Genomic DNA, 20,584 nt, shown 5'->3' on the forward strand with positions numbered 1-20,584 from the left:
GACTTCACAAACACAAGACTAAAGCATTTTTTTTTTTGCCAAATATATAAACACAACACTACTTTTCCCCCCAAATATCTTTAAGACTTTATAAACACAACACTAAAGCTTTTTTTGACAAATATCTTAAAGAATTTATAAATACAACACTAAAGTTTTTGTAAACTATCTTAAGGACTTCATAAACACAAGAGTTTTTTTTTTTTTTTTTTTGCCAACTATCTTAAAGACTTTATAAACACAACACTAAATTTCTTTGTCAACTATCTTAAAAACCCTAATAAACACAACACTAAAGTTTTTTGCTAAATATTTTAAATAATTTATAAACACAACACTAACGTTTTTTGCTAAATATATTACATAATTTATAAACACAACACTAACGTTTTTTGCTAAATATATTAAATAATTTATAAACACAACACTAAAATTTTTTGCTAATATCTTAAAGACTTCATAAACACAACACTAATGTTTTTTGCTAAATATATTAAATAATTTATAAACACAACACTAAAGTTTTTTGCTAAATATATTAAATAATTTATATACATAACACTAACGTTTTTTGCTAACTATCTTAAAGACTTCATAAACACTACAAAAGTTTTTTGCTAAATATATTAAATAATTTATAAACACAACACTAAAGTTTTTTGCTAAATATATTAAATAATTTATAAACACAACACTAACGTTTTTTTACTAACTATCTTAAAGACTTTATAAACACTACAAAAGTTTTTTTTCAACCGTCTTAAAGACTTCATAAACACAACACAAGTTTTTTTTTTTTTTTTGCCAAATATCTTAAAGAATTTATAAACACAACATTAAAGTTTTTTGCTAACTATCTTAAAGACTTTATAAACACAACACTAAAGTTTTTTTTTTCAACAATCTTAAAGGTTTTATAAACATACCATTATAGTTTTTTGCCAACTGTCTTAAAGACGTTAGAAACACAACATAATTTTTTTTGTCCAGCTATCTTAAAGACTTTATAAACACACCCCTAAAGTTTATTTTTGTCAACTATCTTAAAGACTTCATAAACACAACACTAAAGTTTTTTTTTTTTTTGTCAACTATCTTAAAGACTTCATAAACACAACACTAAAGTTTTTTTTTTTTTTTTGTCAACTATCTTAAAGACTTCATAAACACAACACTAAAGTTTTTTGTCAACTATCTTAAATACTTTTTAAATACAACAGTTTTTTTTATGATATACTTTATTTGTGATTTATAAATCTAGAAAAAAGTGATGACAATATTTGTGTTTAATCAATGTTTCATCCGATAATAATCCCCCCAAAAAGTGTTCAAGCAGTCTATTCTTGCTAGGTTTACCTCATGATTTCTGTTTGCGCAATTCTATTTTCTGTTTGTGAGCATCTTTTTAACTTGTGTTTACTGAAATACTTGAAAACCCTGCTGAAATGTTTATACAAAATTATTTTTAAATCCCCCAACCTTTTTTTTCTTCTTTTAACTTAGATCAAGCCTTAATTAAGTGGGTCACATCCCCCAAACCCCACATAATTTGCAAACTGATTCAACTCCACAGAGAGCCAGTGGTACACTGTTTTATACACTTTTTCCACTGGATGGTAGTAGAGAGTTATTTTACAAATGTAAATGACTTAAATACAAGCATAGACAGTTCAAAGGCATTCCAAATTGAGAAGTATTTACCATATATGTCTAAGATCTTAAATGGGAATACAAAAAATAAGAAACAGTGAAGCTTTGAAATGAAGACATAAAAAAACGGGAGGAATTAAACAACATTAGATTGAGTGAGAGATAGAAAGCCGAAGAAAGAGAGAACGAGATAATTGAGATGGACAGAAAAGCAGAGGTATGTCTAGGATGTCAGCTATGCCAGTGCTTGCACAGTCTCAATGCTGCTTTTCCAGACAGTTTAATAAAGCAGAGCGCGCCGCTCCTTTAATAAAGGCAGGATTCTCCAAGAGTTTCAGAGGGTATTTGCTCACTGAATGCGAAGGAAAGTATTTCCCATTATAAGCCACAGCTCAGGCACTCTGCCACCACCCTCTACAAAAAATGCTAGTTTCCAATTAAAAGTTATTTCTTCTTTTCTATCTTTAAATGGACTGGGACTGTCACAGTGGAAGACAGTGCAAGGGTAAGTTTCACCGCAGTCCAGATCGTTCTACCAGTTTTGAATGCTTGTCATAACAAATAAACCACATCCAATAATAGAAAGAGCACACATCTACTCATGGTCGTTAGTTGGTTACCCAACCATGACCACACACACACACACACACACACACACACACACACACACACACACACACACACACACACACATACGGACACTTGCTTATAAGAACCTTCATTCTATTCAGTTGTTCTGTTATTTTGCATACAGACAGGGCCAAACACACGCATACACAAACAGGATAATTAGGCAAGGTCAGTTCAGGGGCATTTCTTATTTGCCAATTATTAAGCACTCTTGAATGGCTAATCAGTCATTATGCTGAATGAGCAAATCAGAACGGCTCTTTTAGACATGAACAAGAACACTTCAAGACAAGATTACAGGCTCATCTTTGAGTGGACACACAATCAAATGCCTTCTACAGCCCATAACAACCAAATAGAAAACAAAGAAAACATAAATAAGAACATTGTTTCTTAAATGTAAAGTGTGTAATTTTCAGCACTAGCACCATCAAATGGAGTTGCAACTAGATTAGGTGCTTGGCTATGCAAAACTCAGTGCCATTAAGCTAGTTGTGGATGGTTGCCATGGTGTTGCTTTATGTTTTAAAGGTGTTCTGAGTGGTTTTTAGTGTTGCAGTGCAGCTGATGTTTTAAGGCCCCTTCCTCCCAATTCCTTGCTTCGACAAACAGGTAGTTCCACCCAAAACTTACTTCATTGTTTGAGCTAATGATATGCTCAAACAAAGTAATGTTTTGAAAGTGCTGCAGTGCTTATACTGGGGAAGTCAGCCTATGAATGGCTTACTATTAGTTGTCACATTAAAGGTGCTGTAAGCGATTTTTTCATGGAAAGGTATGCACAAAATGTTCCTTCTTCCTGAAAAATATTAATGAAATAAGTGTCATGAGATATCTCACCGGTCTCTAGACTTTGTAAACAGCAAACAAAAATGTGAAGCTCTGATGCTTTCTGCCAGTCAATCATTTTGCGTGTTCTCATAGTGTTGTTGTTATAGCAATAGGCGGAGCGGTGAACTACAGGGTAAGGCTACATCCCCACCCCCCCCACACACATACACACGATATAATAATAATAACAATAATATTTAATGAATTCATCATGAAATTATAACTCGAAATGTTTTTAAAGTTTAGAAAAAGTCTTCTTGGTATTTGAATCTGGTGAGTTTATTTTCTCCAAAGTCATATCAGTGCTGGCTCGTTTCGTGTTTGATTGGGATGCTTATTTTTTTTTAAATGTTGTTATTTAAAACGTTATGAATTTGGATGCGCTCGGTCATTTTCAATTTGTTTGCTACCATAATCTAATAAACTGGTTTTGGTCCAAGACACCACTTAATTTAATATTTGTTAAAAATGTAAAATTATTTCAGAACTGAAGACATCAGTAGACAGAAACCTTTGGATGTTGTGGGCCTGGGCCAAGAGAAATTATCAGTTGCATGAGATCTGAAAATTGTATTAATTAATTTATTTATTTATTTATTTATTTTATGTTTTAAATGTTTACCTCATTGTTTCCAGGTGCGCATTTAGAACATTTAGCTACTATAGATTGTCAACCCTCAATCAACAATATTCTTGTCTGAGGACATTTTTATTTTATTTGACATTATATTTAATGTACAATACATATATTACATTATTTTACATGCTTTAATTAATATAATTACATATTGGAACATTAGGAGGCCTTGTGGCTGAGAACAGATATTAATTATTATTTGGGGATTCTGGAATATTTTGAAAATTAAAAACAAAACAAAATAGAGTGGACATTTTTACCATGAAATGGATCAAATTTCCTAGCACAATTTGCTCTTTGGAAGCATAAAAATGACAGAGATGGGTATTAGGACTACTGTCTTTGTTATTCAGTTTATATTGCTGATCCTAATATTTCACAATTGCTGGCGTGTCTTTGGACGCATGAAAATACCTTTACTAAAAAAATGACTTTTTTCTCTCTGATCATGTCACTGCATCACAACTCTACTCTTATTAAAGTGGAGGAGAGATGCTGCTGTGATAGTAAGGGAGTAGAAAGCAAGAAAGAATCAGGTTCAGAGACAGAGAATATTCTGAGCTATCTACGCCTGTGACTGTTTCCCTCAATTATGACAAGTAAAAATCATAGCAATAAATTCACGCACGATAGCCTATTTGGAAATAACATGGGGCCTATGGGAAAAAGAGGCTGGAGTTTAAAAGTCTAGGAGTTTTGAGAGCATATTTTATCATTGTAGAGCCGAGGAGGGTGGGGCCGGGCTGGAATGAGACACACCCAGTCCCCAATCAGCCTGATGGGGCGCGCGAGGGATAAAGGCGGCCGGGGACGACAGTTCGAGAGAGAGAGAATTACAGGCAGCTGTACTGTGTGTTTTTGGTTGTGTGTTTTGTTTAAATTGTTTATTAAATTATTATTTAAGTTGTCAAGCCGGTTCTCGCCTCCTCCTTTCCACTAAACCCCCTTACAATCATCCAAAATAACTTATTTCGGAGTAGATTATTTATGCCATTATTAGCTGCTTTTGATGGAACGAATGGAAGAATAACGAATAAAATTAATAATCAAGTCATACATAGCCTATTTTATTTGTAATTAACGTTATTTTATGTAAAAATAAAAATAAAGTGGATGGATGGATTTTTAGGAGTTTTGGAAGAATTTTAACACTCAAAGTTATTTAATTCAGCATCTTATGTCAGCTCGTTCTGGTTTTGACGAAAAGGTTAGAAGTTATTTAAATATATAGCCCAATTATATATACTCATAGCAATAAATTCACATATATAACATTTGTTACAAATATTTGATTAGACGGGGAAAATAAAGTTGTTGGAGCTGCTAATATTTCTGATAATGAGTGCACAGAGAACGTATATAGTACAGGGAAATACCTTTCTCACCTGGAACGGTGCTCAGCTCTGTGGTCGTCTCTGGCACAGTGGTCCCACCTGTGAAGGCCATTAGATGGGAAGTTTAAATTGCATGCTGAGTAATGTTTTATTTGGGTAATTATCAAGAGGCACGGATCTGACTGAGCTTATTCCCCTCCTTATATTTGCTTAGCATTTTTAAAATGAGCTTTGCGGCATGAGGCAGCAAATACAATTTTCTTCATGTCGAATCATTACTGCTAGCAGTTAGCAGAGGGGAGTTTAATTCTGTGTAACACGCACACTGTGAGACTGCACTGGAGTGAACAAAAGATTTATGGCAGATTTTTAAATGTATTGTTAGTACTGTCAGCTTGAGATTTTAGTTGTCAAATAGTTGCAAGATGAAGACAAACGGTAAGTGTAGATGCTATGGATATGTTTGGAATGGAATACTAGCACACTGTTTACTACATAATGTGCATACTGTGCAGTTTCGACTGTTTACTGCCTAATCTATTATTTTAAATGTATGTGAAACTGCATTATGCAACGATAAACATTTAAACAACAGTATGCTACATAGTTGTCACATGACCTTATTTCATGCATATTTGATTCAGTAAGTAATGTCCAGAGAATTTGCATACTGTACACAGTATAGATACTACAGAATTAGAATACTGTATTATCACTGAATGCTATTCGAAACTCGAAATTAAATAACATACCGTTTACTGCATACTACACAGTATATACTGTATGTATATACTGTAAAGCAGTAAGTAGAATGCAACGATGAACATTTTAAACTGTAGTATGCTACATTGTTGTCATGATACATTAGACGTTTATATGGTAATTTTCTCTTTTTTAATCAAATTTTGTATAAAACTGTCCTAGCTTTTCGCAGAACTTTGAGTCACTAAGTAGATATCACGTTTGTGTTTGATATTAGTTTGTCACTATCCACCTGTCTTTAATACAGTGAAAGGTAGTTTCAAGCACATTTGGTAAATGTAGTAAATTATGCAGGTATTAGATGCATGCAGAAAATTTGCATATCATGCACAGTATACATACTGCCTTTCTAATAGGAGTAGTAGGGTAGTTTGCCATTCCAAACATACCCAGAGGTTCAGGTGAGTGTGGTTATGGGGAATTGGTGATCAAGGTTGCAGGTGCGAAGCGTGATTAGTTTGCGGGGCTAGCATAGCAAGAATAAACTAGAAGAGCTGTTATTTGCAGAAGCAAGGGGGACAATTAATCTAGTGGGGATTAGGATAGTATGATTAGCATAGCAGAAGGTGCAGGGTGCAGTCTCTGCAGGCGAGTGTTAGCACCTGTCTGGTCGTAGTCATCACCTGTTCCGCTGTGGCAGTTGGCCTGGTCATCATCACACTCATCTGACGGGGTGGTGGAGGGAGAGGGCGTGGAAGGGGGCACAGTGGGCACTAGAGAGAGTGAAAGAGAGACAGAGAGAAAGAGAGGTAAAGATTCACATTAAACATGAAATTGCACATTTTACAAGCTGGCTCCATTTAAGCACCTCTTTTCAAAAAAAGAAGACAGAACCATGGTACAGGGAGGGTATCTGATGGTAGTACTTTGATATATACCATGGTACTGAATGATCTCTATATTAATATGCCATGCTATATACATGGTCTTCAAAGGTACTTCAAATATACCTTGATTTTACTATGGTAAAGGTACAAAAAACATGGCATTGGTATGGTACATGTCCAAAAAAATCAAAAATCAAAACATAGTATTATTACGATGGTACATGCCAAAAAGACATGATATTAGAATGGTACATGTTCAAATTAACATAGTATTTACATGGTATTTAAAGATAATTCAAAGAATACCTTTGTTTTACCATGGTACATGTCTAAAAAACATCAGAATCAGAATGAGCTTTATTGCCAAGCATCCTTACACACACAAGGATTTTGTCAAGATGGCAGAAGCTTCCAGTGCAAGAGAACGTATATGCATACATACAAACATATACATTTAAACAAATATATATATATATATATATATATATATATATATATATATATATATATATATATATATAGTGACATAAAAAAATAAAATAAGATATAACAGATAAAAAAAAGAGAAATATACAATAGAGCAATAATGTTGTTAGAATAATTTAGATACAGATATACAGTTATGTGCAGGTGATGTAATATATTGAAGAAGAGGTAGGATATGTTAAAGAATATAAATGAGATATGGATATAAGTAGGAATGGATGGACTGAACATTGCACATGACCAAAGGAAAGTATTTGGGGGCATTTTTAACTGTTCATGAGGTGGATGGCCTGAGGGAAAAAGCTGTTCTTGTGCCTGGCTGTTCTGGTGCTCAGTGCTCTGTAGCGCCGACCAGAGGGCAACAGTTCGAAGAGGAAGTTTGCTGGGTGAATGGGGTCAAAAGTGATTTTACCAGCCCTTTTCGTCACTCTGGATATGTACATTTCTAGGAAGGTGGGTAGGGGAGCACCAATAATCCTCTCAGCAGTCTGTGGTACTAGTATGGTAAATATTCAACAAATAGTATTTACACTGCATTACAAAGTACTTCAAAGAAACCTAAGTTACAAACAAACCATCAAACAAACAAAGACAAAAAATAAAATAAAAAAATAAACATGATACTACTTTGGTACATGTCCAAATAATCATAGTATTTATATGGTTCTCAAATGTACATTAAAGAAGACTTTGTTTTTTATCTAGCTACATGCCCAAAAACATGGTTTAGTATGAGTACATGTCCAAAAACATAGAAATACCATGTTATATGACCAAAAAGAAAAACCCCATAGTATTTACATGGCATTTCAATGTACTTAAAATAATACCATTGTATTAACATGTCCAAAAAACATTAAAAAAAAAAAAAAAACAGGGTAATACCATCACACCCATAAAACATGGTATTACCATGGTACTATCTTAATGATTATACTCTGTTCTATAGTCATTCCAAACCCATAGCTCTGTAATATGGCTTTATGTGTGACTCTGGGCGCTGGGGTTTTGGCTGCAGGGTTCTGGATGTTATGCTCCACCCTGAGCCTGCACAGCTCACTGAAACTGCGGTGGCCTCTCATTATGGCTGCCCGTGCCCATTTGGTTGTGGCCTTTGCCTGCATCTGCCTTAAAGCCCTATGTTTACTCTCAGCTTGTAATGAGCTGCCCTTAAGCCTGGAGAGCTTTCCCGGGATAGAGGGAGCAAATAATATGCAGTGGACGAGGGGAGGGGGAAACTAGAGCTGTTGTGGAAGTTACACAGTTCAACTAAGGGCAGTTTAAAGAGAGTCTCTAAAGCCGAGGGGTTGTAGAAAGGTCACTTTGTGGACTTTACCCAGCTGTGTTCACAGGACAGCATTGTTGATCACATACTTCTTCTAGAACTTTGGCCTAGCGAACACTACACATCTCAAGCTCGTTTTGAGTCAGGGACTAGGCAGCAACTGGTCTGCGACGAGAAGTCTCAGATCGCACGACCAAATGTCAATAAGCAAAAGCCAATGAAATACAAAGGAAAAAAAAGGAAAAAATGCATTGCAAAGCAGGAGACCAAAAATAATAAAAATGAATGAATAAAACATCACCCACGACTCCCTCCCCATGTCTCATTATTATTTTCATCTTTCTTTATTTTAATTTTCCGTTCTGTGTAAATCAGTGCAATAAACAAGCGCAAGCCCTAATTTCATGTTGTTAGTTGACATATTATCACGAATAAGCTCTCCCGTTGCTATGTGCACTAGTTTGTGAATTAATTTTGGAGTACCTTTAAGATGTGTTTTGGGCAAACTGTTTGATCCGGCACCAGTGTTTAAGTGTGGATTTAATCAAAAATAACCGTCCAATCATATATTTAAAAAAAAGTGAATACATACACATGCACAAGTACTTCACAGATCTTCAGTATGCCTGAAATCAACATGCAGTGGCACAGATGAGTTGCACACACATCTGACAGTTAATACAGGTATTCCGCTAAAATAACTGAGAAATCTGCTCTAAACGTCATGATTGTGCTTAAATTAAATGTAAGTATAATTAAGAGAAACTGTGCATTGCTTTATAGCACTTTTTTTCTTATTTTACTTTTTGCACTTTATTATCAAGCAGCAACACTGACGTAATGATTGATGTATGCCGTCACGAAATCAGAGACTGTCCCCTTGAAAGAGACAAACAGGTCTACTTGTGATCGGATCACCCAAAATGCATTTTAATACCTGGTGCATACAGAGATTCAGTCGGGGGAGAATGGTCATATAGCTGACAGTGTGCACCACCAAGACCAAAACCTAAACCGACCAAAAACTACCTATCTTAACGACTGTTTGAAACTTTGTGGAATAATGCCCACTGTTTCACTCTCACTGTCATGAGACTTTGCTCCCACTGTTTTTCAAAGAAATTGTAAGCAGTATAGAGCACATACTGTGCTGTATTTAGTAAGTATGGGTCCCACTTTATATTAGGTGTCTTTAACTACTATGTACTAACATTGAAATACATAAAAAAAACAAAAAAAACAAACAAGCAATGTACTTATTGTGTAACTACATGTTGTTTTGCAAAATTCTCACAAGATTCACATTTGCTGCTACTGAGGATAAGGTACGGGTAGGGTTAGGGTTTAGGTTAGGGTTTAGGGTAAGGGTTGGGTTAGGGTTAGGTTTAGAGGTAGGGTTAACAGTTTAACTACAGAAGTAATTAATTTGCAACAACACATATTTACATAATGAGTACATTGTATCAAATGCTTAAGTACATAGTATTTAAAGACATCTAATATAAAGTGGGTTTAGTATTTCATTGCAAACACAGTGAAAGTTTTAGGTGAAACAGAGAAAGAAACTGGGTTAATTTGTATATACAGTCCTGGCGTGTGCTCACATGGGTTGGCATTAAAAGTGAAAACAAACATTATCATCCAACTAAAGCTCCCGGTGGGATGCTGTGGCTTACACTAGCAAGTCTCGCAGTTCCTCCGAAATCCAATATGTAAATCCACTTAACGCTGTCTCTACAGAACACACACGCACACACTCCCCATCAGAGCTAAACTAATTCAGAAAGAAAGAGAGAGAAGACAGAGAGGGGAAGACATCAATGAACTCTCTGTAATCCTTCAAGGCAGGTGGACCAAAGATTATCTCCAGCTGTTAGGGGCCCTGTTATTTAGGAGTGTCACAGGCCCCTGCTTCTCTGGGTTGGAGACATCCTTTGATGCTGCATATGCGGGACAACTAATTATGAAGAAAGCTAAGCTCTGCCCTATCCCGTTCTCTTGAGTGGATAAGTCCAAATTCAATCAAAAAGCATCTGTACCCTAAGACCACACTTTTGAGAATCCTCAAGTGCCTTTTTTAGATTGAAGGACTATAATTTTATGAGCACTTTCAAGGAAAACATTTAACAAAAAGAAGTTTGTAAGTTTTTAAATGATGAAACAAAATATATGGGCTACTCTTCATAATTAAGATGAAAAGTATTTAAAAAATATTCTGGTTGTCTAATGTTAGTGAATCATGTTCATAGCTAATCTGATGAACTCCACCTGTGATTACTCTGCTAGGACACCTGTGTGCTTCATGGCAACTGACTTCATACAAAAGTCACCTTGAGACCAGATGGTTCAAATGGCTATAAATAAAAGTGAAAAAAAAAAAAAAAATAATAAAATTGAAAAGGTCTAGCATCACTTGTTGAAAGGTGCTGCTTGGTTTGATATTTGTTATCATGTGTGTCTAATTACTTTTGGGGCCACTGTATGACTTTGGAAATTTTATTAATGCATGATTTAATTTGTGCTTGAATGAATTTTCAACTTACCTTCCATTTCACAGCCGAGGAGTTCCAGTCTAAGTCCCATTCCAGCAGGAGTTGCTCTGTCTGGGTACACTCTTACAAAGCGAGTTAATACAGGCTCCACCTTCCTCAATGCTGGTGTGTCATAATTCAAATTCCCCTCAAAAATCTGCCAAGAACAACGACAGTAGAAATAGCAGTAGTTAGCAGTCAAGCAGAGAGTGAAAGAGAACTGAGAGACAATGGTAAAAGATAAAGGGGAAACCTTTATTAAGGGTATCCCAAAGTTACCCTGACAGAGACGGAAAAGAACCAAGCTTTATTGAAAGAAAACAAGCGAGAAGGTGCAGAGCACATACCTCTCTTAACTTTGGTGCTACTCTATTTCTAATGCAACAAAGCACTAGAGACAAGAAAGCCTTCAATTTTAATTCTGACATCGTACTGCTGAGCTAGCGCAAAAAGAAAGGCTGCGGGCGAATACTCCAGTCTACAACGGCAGGATACCCAGCCCTTCAAAAGCATCTGCCTTTGACTTCACACTTTTGAAATATTCCTACCTAGACACAAGGCACCACAGGACACAAAGACCCCAAAAAAAGATGGAAATATACTTGCCAGAGGAAACAAAGGTAAAGAGCAAGACAGGAAGTCATGAAAGAACATTAATGGCCATCAGCGCTAATGTGTCTTCTTGTCCTTCAAGCTCAAGATGTAAGGAAGAGAATATAAGGGTTTTGAAATCAGGCATGGGGCCATCTGGAATTGATATTCCAATCCAGCTTTTCATAAGGGATAAGGAGTATCTGCTCTGTCCTCCACTAAAAGATTACTCATTTCATGTGGTATCTCTCATTTCTTGAGAGATGTGCCTGAATTCATTTGGGTTGAATCTGGTAAATCGATCCAATTTTTAAAAAAGTGGCCAAATTTACCTGAATTCATCCTAGAATAATCACAATTAATAATCAAATGTCAAATTAGTAAGCGGGATAATGCACAGTCAGGTGGACATTATCACAAAATAAACCACCAAGATTATACAAGATCCCTCCGCTTTGCAGCATAGATTGGCTGACTTTGGGTAGTGGAACAATTATTAGTAATATTGTTCAATGTATTTGGGACAGTTCACTAATGTTACGCTCACTGCATTAGCCTAATTACTTTCGTTCTCTACTCAGTCCCTCTAAAGACTTGGGTTTGAATACATTATAAGTCCATTGTCAACTTCCTTATCTCATGTCTTAAACATCAGGCTAAACAAACCAGAGCTTATCTCCAACCACTTTTCAGCTTCCCTATATCCTACCTTGGGCTTGCTACCGGTGGCATCCATCTCCATTCTCCACTCAACTCCATTGCTGCTGTATCCCAGCCGAAATTTTTTCATGAAGACCTTATTATCGCGGTGTTTGCCTCCCTGGATGATCAAGCCTCTAACCAGCTTCTCCTCACCCAGATCAACCTGCAACCACTCGTCCACGTAGGGTTGCGGCTGTGGCAACAATGTCCATCCTGAGCGGCTGGTAAGCAAACGGGCGTTTTCTGATACCCAGGTACGCTCAGTGTGGGAGGAAACTGTGATCTGAGTATCTGTGATGAGGCCTGAGACCATTCCCATCATTCCTGAACATGGGTATTCTGTTCAGGGACAATGAGAGAGGGTAAAAATTAGGCTTTTGTCTAACAAATGTACCATTATTTGTCACAACAATTGCACAGTAGTATCAGCTTCATACAGCACACACACAGTACATTTGCTGACCGTCTAATGAATATACAATGAGAGCTTTTGAGGATTATATCAATTTTGGAGTATTATTGGAGGCACTTAAGGCTCGCTTCACCCATTCACCCTACAATGGTGAAAATCAGCTGACACAGTCCAATAGCAAGTTGTTTGGTTTGGCAGTAACTTCTGTGCGGGCGGTCCTTCGTACATACCATATGCGGGTTTCACACATGCTTGTCATATGCTCAACCCTGCGAAATTTCATCAGGGAAGGGTGAATGTGATGAACCTTTAGTAGCAAGTTAACCAGACATCACTGAGCAGAAATTTTGGAGTCTTTCTGTCATAGTGGATGGTACTTGGCAAAAATAAGCTGCATTAAAAACTAGACCTATGCTTTTTAGATAAAGGTCTAGCTATGCATGACTAGTCACACAGAAACAGTTAAGAAGAGAGAAAGACTTGAACGATAATTGTTAAGGGAATTGTCTGCGAGAGATTAGATTAGATGTGCGAGGGTAAAACTGAAAGGGTGAGAAAGAAAAGAGAAGATAAAAATGATGATGGATGATAACTGTGGTAAAAACGTTCATGTCTCACTGAGTTGGGAAGCGTTCTAACCAGCAACCTTAAAGAAGCCACAGGCCACAAAGAAGCAGAACAAAGAGAGAGGGAAAGACATTTATTGCACAGGAAAGACAGATGAAGTGGACAAGAAAGATAAGAACCCTCTTGTTCTCTTTCTTTCGGTCTCTCTCTCTCCATATTCTTTTCACCAATGACCCTGTGCATTATCTCTTCTACCTGTTTTTTCTCAAGCTATCTAATTAAAATCCCTCTCAAGTGCCGTTTACTTTTATTTCTGAACAGTGTCTCGCTTTTATTCACAATACCATTCAACTCTCCAAGTCCCCTTTCTTTGTTCCAGCGTTGATAAAAATTTTTATGCTTTGCTTCTTTTCGGTAAAGGCAGGTTGAGTTTGGGGGAAATTCTCAGACATGAAGCACTGACCAACTGACTGCCTATGTGTTGCCTGTCACGACTCTCATATAGTATGTTCTCCAACTCTTTGGAATTTGTGACCTGCCAGTGCTACCATAATCTACGATCAGCACCCGTGGAGCAGGAAAGCATCAGAGGCAATCTTTGGCCCATCACAGATGGACCTAATGTCCCATGAAATACCAACAGAACAGAGTTTTCATTTACAACACTGACTTTGCACTGATGGAGAGAACTTTCCTCTGCAGTTTTGGAATGGAAAGAGCACTTGTCTGTGTCCCCTTCAAGGGTCCAAATGTGAGTTCCAGGCTCCTAAAACAACAAATTCCTGTGTTTCTTTTTTCCATTGTTTGTTTGTAGTAAGGTTGCTCTGATACCAAAATTTTGTCTTCGTTACGATACCAGCCCTGGTACCTCGGTATCGATACCAACTTGATACTTAGGCAACAAATAAAAAAATAATTTTTTTTTACACATGACATTTTTTTTGATGAAATTACACAGAAAATTACTTGACTAAAAAAACTGCATAAAGTCTCACAGATATAAATTATGCCGTTCCTTTTTCTTTTTTTTTTTGACATTCTCCCCTTTTTCTCCCCAATTTGGAATGCCCAATTCCCAATGCAGTCTAAGTTCTCATGGTGGCGTAGTTCTCACCACTTGCCTCAATCCAGATGGTGGAGGACGAATCTCAGTTGCCTCTGCATCTGAGACCGTCAACCCGCGCATCTTATCACATGGCTTGTTGAGTGCGTTACTGCGGAGACATAGTGTGTGTGGAGGCTTCACGCCATCCACCGCGGCATCCACGCACAACTCACCACACACACCACCGAGAGCAAACCACATTATAGCAACCATGAGGAGGTTAACCCATGTGACTCTACCCTCCCTAGCAACTGGGCCAATTTGGTTGCTTAGGAGACCTGGCTGGAGTCACTCAGCATGCCCTGGGATTCGAACTCGCAAACTCCAGGGGTGGTAGTCAGCGTCTTTACTCACTGAGCTACCCCGGCCCCCCATGCTGTTTCTTTTGACATTTTTCTGGATTCCATGTTAAATGTTTTAATTAAATGTTATGATCAAATTGTGTTTAAGCAAATACACATTTTACAGCTTTAATCAAATGAAAATGTAATAATTTTCAACAATATAGAGCCAATAATAATATTTCAACAGTAATAATAAATATATTATTTTTGGTTAAAAAAAAAAGATGCAGAACAGAGCTATACATTATTAATTACAACATTAAATGAAAACAATCTGATTACTTGAGGCAAAAGGTTGCAATCATGGCTGAATCACAACATGCTGATATTCAGTACACTTGCTTTTGTGATATTGCTTACAGATAATAATATAAATAATATAACCATTTAATATTATATAATTGTTATTATGAGTATTATTGCGACAACTTTGAATATAACACGTTTAAACAGTAGTAATACTTTTCTGTTGTAATGTCTTAAATTTCACGCATCCAATTGAATAGAGCTCTTATTTCAGCGGGACTTTTATTTTGAAAGACCTTTGCAGTTCTTCCTGTTTGTGAAGGGTTCATTATATCAAGCTTCCTGCGACTCGTGAGATGAAATCTCCGAGCTGCAACCGTGAAAACGGTCATTAAAGAGTTCACAGTCGACAAAACACTAAACACACTGCTCTGCAGCTCTGTAGATGGATACTATTGGACACACTGCATGAAAATAAAGCATTAGTAGTGTGTGTTGCGTTTGTGTGTGCACCTGCTTGTGTGTGTGTGTGTGTGTGTGTGTGTGAAGAAGATGACAGAACAGGACGGAGCCTCTCCTTTGTTCTGTGGTGCGCATGTGACTGAATATTATTTCATTAAATGACATCCTTCTGCTGTTTAATGATCACAACTGGCCATATAGAGACTTTTTTTATTATTATTTTCAAATGGTCTTTGATTTAATCTCAAAACTCTCATATTACATTACATTTTGCTAATGTAGCATACTTTAATATGGTACAGAAATGAACAACAAGATGATATCGTACCATTTAAATTTTTTGGTATTGCGATATTTCGTTAGTACTGGTATACCGCGCAACCCTAGTTTGTAGGTGTACAGACTTGGTTGGGTTTCTCTTACCCCGCCCAATTTGGAAAATTGTCAGTGCATAATTTCTGATATAAAGCCTAAGTTGTTTCAGCAATGGCCTTGTGATGAGGAGGAGGGCGTGGCCGGGCCGTGAGGATGTACGCCCATCCCTGAGTTACCTAATCAGCTGGAGGGAGAGAAAGGAAGAGCCGGGGATGCCAGAGAGAGAGAGAGAGAGAGAGAGATACACGTGGCCGCTTTTTGTGTTTTATGTTGCTGTGTTTTCAGTTTGATGTTGTGTTCTAATTAAAGTCTCATTGAATGTGTATTCGGCTCCCGCATCCTCCTTTCTGAACTGTTACAGACCTTGATGAAAAAGATCTTCACTTAGGTGGATAGACTTCAAAGTTTGTAAGTAAATTAAGTTTTCTTTTTAATGCACTAGCAGCCACTGTCATTAGGACCTGTTTATGGATCTCAGATGGCATTTGGGGATGCTTGGTAGAAGCTCCGGGTGTGGTAGACCCTAGAGACACACCCTGAGGGTGGACCGGGTTGCTTGTATTACGTATTTTGTCTGTTGACTTGGTCTGGGCGCAGTACATAGAGGCAAGATGGCCATACAAACAGATGGTTTTATTTACAAACAGCGGGAGGAAGTTTATTAATGGCTATGTGGTTGTGGAAAGCCTATAAGACCTGAACTGTGTTAAAACCCACCTCCTAACTGCCAGCCAGAATCCTTGAAAGATTCCATAGTGCCCAGGAATAGTATTAGATGGGGTACTTTAAAATACTATACAATGCTACAATGATTATTCGTATGTTCATTTACCATTGTATTTATGGGTGTTTTCTTAAACTTTGGGCACTTTTAGTACACTATTTAATGTGTCTACTAACAATGTCCAACAGTGTATGTACATGCATCACATGAGATCAAATTTTTGTTTTTTAATATTCATAACAATTCCCACCACATTGTTATTTCCACCACATCACAAATTCTGTATTGTGTTTAATTAAATTTGATTGTGAAAATGATGGTTATGGAAATTACCTTTTTAATTTTTTTGTACATTTTGGAAATAAAATAGCTGACTCCATTGTCATGTTAAGGATATTTTTATAGCTAACATTTTATGTATCCTAAATATACACAAGAAATAACATTTTCACACTTTTTGTATAACTTGGAAAAGTTACAGATTGGAAATGACACCTAATAAAAATATTGTTTTCACAATTGATATTTACCTTGATGTTTCTTCAAACATCACATCGTACATGGGCAAAAAACATGGTATTACCAGGGTACATGTCCAAACTGTATCACCATGGTGGGACAAATCCAAAAATCATGATATATCCAAGATACATGTCCTAAAAGCATGGTATTAACATGGGATCATGTCCAAAAACCATAGTAATTCCACTGTACTTTTTGTTGTTGGAACTACTGGGGGATTTTTCACTAATCATCCGCCCAACTTGGCCTCATCATCATAAGAGAGTCTGATGCACACTGATGATGTCACTGGAAGCCCTCTGCTCTTGTGATGTGTTTAGAATGCGGTCTGTTCACCCATCCAAAACATGACTGCAACAGCTGCGCTCCAGAACTGCGGTGAACCACACGCACAAACTTGCACACAAATATACAACCAGTGCTAAATCTGTGTATACACTCTGACTCTAAAAATAAGCCCCTTACGCATGCTGAACATGAAGCTGATAGACGGTGCATGATGGCAAACAGGTACGCCCTCATTCTACACATACTGTATGAGGAAATGTATTCAGCTGGGACGCTGATGATATGAAAGCCTGTGCATTCAAAGTTCGATGGAGGGTGGAGCCATGCCAAAACATGCAGATCAGTATGCAAATGAGGCCTGGGCCAGCTGGGGCTGACAGCGGCTGGAGGCCGTGTAATAGTATGTGCAATATGTGCATCTGTGTATGTGTGTGAGAGGTGGAGAGGTTAGGGCTCGGGGGAGAAGGGAGAAGGGAGGAGGGTATAGATGCAGAATTAGAGTAGACGTAGAGGTCGGCGTTACAGCCTTGCCTGCTGTGCATGGCATTCATTTCGAATTAAGTACATCCAAACATGCCGTAACATGAATACACAGTCTTATTTGTTGATGTGAACACTTGTCTATAATGCAATAGCTCCTCAACTCTCTAAAAAGAAAAAAAAAATTATGCACACTGCAGGCTTTCAGCTGCATGAATAAACACTTCTCCGTAAGCCTGCCCCAAAGTACGCGAAACGTAAACCATCTAATTGAGAGATTATGATGGAGTGCTGTGTTGACAAAACAAGGCTTCTGTGTGGAATGTATTAACGAATCTGAATTAACACTGCTTCTAAACAAAATTTTTGACAAATCCCAGTTGTGCAAAAAAAATACCACACCGATTAAAGTTTGTATGATTTAAAGCCTAGAATGACAGAAAAGAACCAGATTTCTTGAGAACCAACCTGAAATTTTGCATCCATAAACTTCAAAGCGTAAAGCAATGCCGGTCTCCCAAGAGTAGGGTCGGACTCGGAGGTATCGTGTCAACGTAGGCTTGGGGAGCATGGCTTTTGCCATGTCTGAAGGGTTGGTGTTCCCTTGGAAAATCTGCCAAATAAAGAGCAAACACAGAAATTATTCACACTGTTTGTTTAGAAGAACCACAATGGACAGACCTTTGAAGCCTGGGATTCACCTAATGCTCTGCCCCAGAAACAAAGATAAATGATAGAAATGCATTTAGATCAACATCTTCAAAAGTGACAACATACAGTAATACTGAATATAATTATCTCTGGAGCCAGCTACAGTATGTAGCAATACAAAAGCCACTTTGTGATGTCAGTGTCTGGGTTAAAATTAGCACTGAATGTTTTGGACACTTCAATTATACAATGGTCCCTGTTGTTGCTGTACGAAAACACTGTAGCCACAGCGATGAATCACATAGTGAAATGTTCATGGCCGCTGATTCTTGCTGACACGTTTTCTCTGAAGGGAGGATACAGCTACATTATGTGTCAAAGTAACAAGAACTAGTAACAAGAGAGACAAATTAAAGCAAAATTGACCTCAAAACCCCTAATCGTTCTTCATAGCAAATTTAGTTTCACAGGTCGCTATATAAAGGTCAACTGTGGCATTTTAAGAACATGTTGAAGTTTCTCTCTTTCAGTTCTTTCTTTTTTTCCCTCACTGGGGTAAATTCACACATTGATCCTGCTTATACCATTGTTTATTTGTATGCATTGTCTGCATTGTTTTAAATTGGTTAAATGCATATCCATCCTATTCACAATCATGTGAATCATGCACCTATTCAGTGCAGCCATCAATTTCCAAAACATTTGACCTGTTTTTAGACCTGTCATTCTCTGGCAGAACAGTGGCAGCACTGTTGCCTTACAGGTCCCCAGTTTGAGTCCTGACTCAACAAGGGCATTTCTGTATGGAGTTTACATGTTATTCCCGTGTTTGCATGGGTTTCCTTTGTGTTCTACGGTATCCCCCCACACTCCAAAGATATGCAAGTCAAGTGAATTTGAGACTCTGAATTGCCACTATATGGCCAAATGAGGGTGTGCTAGTGTGTACCAGGGCCAGTTGCATTCCCATTGTCACTTCCAGGGCTTCATTGTGCCTCTTCTGGGCTTTCTCGGGGCCAATGGCAAATGGCCTTTGGCCCACTGATTACCCTCGGGCCCAACAGTACAAATCTGTTAAAACGCATATTGGACAAAGCGGTGCTCAAAGAAAGTACTTTCCATGTTTCGAGATCATGGACGGTGTGTTGGGACATTGTCCTGCTGTCGGGACACCATGGCAGTTATAGTCAGTGAGTTGTCAACGATAACTTATCTTGCTAGCTAGCTAATGTTTACAGATGATATAAACTTGATATTCTAGATAACTAAATAACATGATACCTCAGCTTGAGCTTCCCTCTTGCTTGTGAAAAGGGCGGTGTGTGATGCTGGCACCAAGGCGGCATGTTAAAGGTGGGTTTTATGCAACGCTGCGGGGCTATTGGCCTGATAGGAGAAATGCAGATCTATTTTGATCTCTCGGCTTGAGGTCTGAGGCTATTGGTCCCGGCTGGCCACTTGAGAACCCTGGCTTGCACTGGCCCAATAGTGAAAAGTGGCTAATGTGTTTGTCTGTGTGTTAGCTGTGAAATGGTTTCCCTGCCTTCGGAGACAGCTGGGACAAACTTCAGCACTCCCCACCACCCTACATAGGACAAGAGGCTATAGAAAATGGATGCATAGATGGAGGATTCTCTGCTTTTGACGTCAAAATGTAAACAGTAATGCACACAACATTAAGAACGCCAGCAGAGATGTTTACATTCAACACAAAACCGGGGTTCAGTTCAGTTCAGTTCACTTTATTGTCCAGCCATGGATGAGAATTGTTCTTTGGTCTCTACAAAAAAATACAAACAGTTACATTTACTATGCACCAAAACAACAGATTTCTAAAAACAATACCTACAGTACAATAAATACATTTAAAAAATATATAATTTAATTATTAATATGATTAAAATTAAGCCAATAGTGTGCCCTTGAAAACTCTTGCCTTCTACTTTGTTTTATTAAACCTATTGCACATTTTGTAGACTTTGGTGTCCTACAACGCCATCCTGATGGAAGTGATGAAATTCCTTATTAAGAGGATGTATTATGTTATTTGTGATTGACAAGGCTTTTCTGTGTACCATCATATTGTACAGGTCATCTGAGGATTTCTGTTTTGTACCCACAATTTTCCCAGCTATTTTAACA

The 20,584-nt window shown here is 37.5% G+C and overlaps 1 protein-coding gene across 4 annotated transcripts in view; it reads right to left on the minus strand.

Moving 5' to 3' along the window:
- LOC127431882 (neuropilin-1a-like) overlaps positions 1 to 20,584 on the minus strand; it is a 101,320-nt gene that overhangs the window by 7,051 nt on the left and 73,685 nt on the right. The window contains exons 9-13 of one of the 4 annotated variants that reach the window (XM_051682503.1): positions 18,260 to 18,404; positions 12,274 to 12,605; positions 10,986 to 11,130; positions 6,447 to 6,557; positions 5,125 to 5,181 (exon numbers count right to left, since the gene is read on the minus strand). In XM_051682503.1, coding sequence (XP_051538463.1) covers positions 5,125 to 5,181; positions 6,447 to 6,557; positions 10,986 to 11,130; positions 12,274 to 12,605; positions 18,260 to 18,404 — 790 coding nt within the window. The remainder of the gene's footprint in view (positions 1 to 5,124; positions 5,182 to 6,446; positions 6,558 to 10,985; positions 11,131 to 12,273; positions 12,606 to 18,259; positions 18,405 to 20,584) is intronic. The other 3 variants (XM_051682505.1, XM_051682504.1, XM_051682506.1) reach the window with 3 other exon arrangements.

The sequence above is a fragment of the Myxocyprinus asiaticus genome, chromosome 41 (genome assembly GCF_019703515.2).
Source record: "Myxocyprinus asiaticus isolate MX2 ecotype Aquarium Trade chromosome 41, UBuf_Myxa_2, whole genome shotgun sequence".
Taxonomy (NCBI): Eukaryota; Metazoa; Chordata; class Actinopteri; order Cypriniformes; family Catostomidae; genus Myxocyprinus; species Myxocyprinus asiaticus.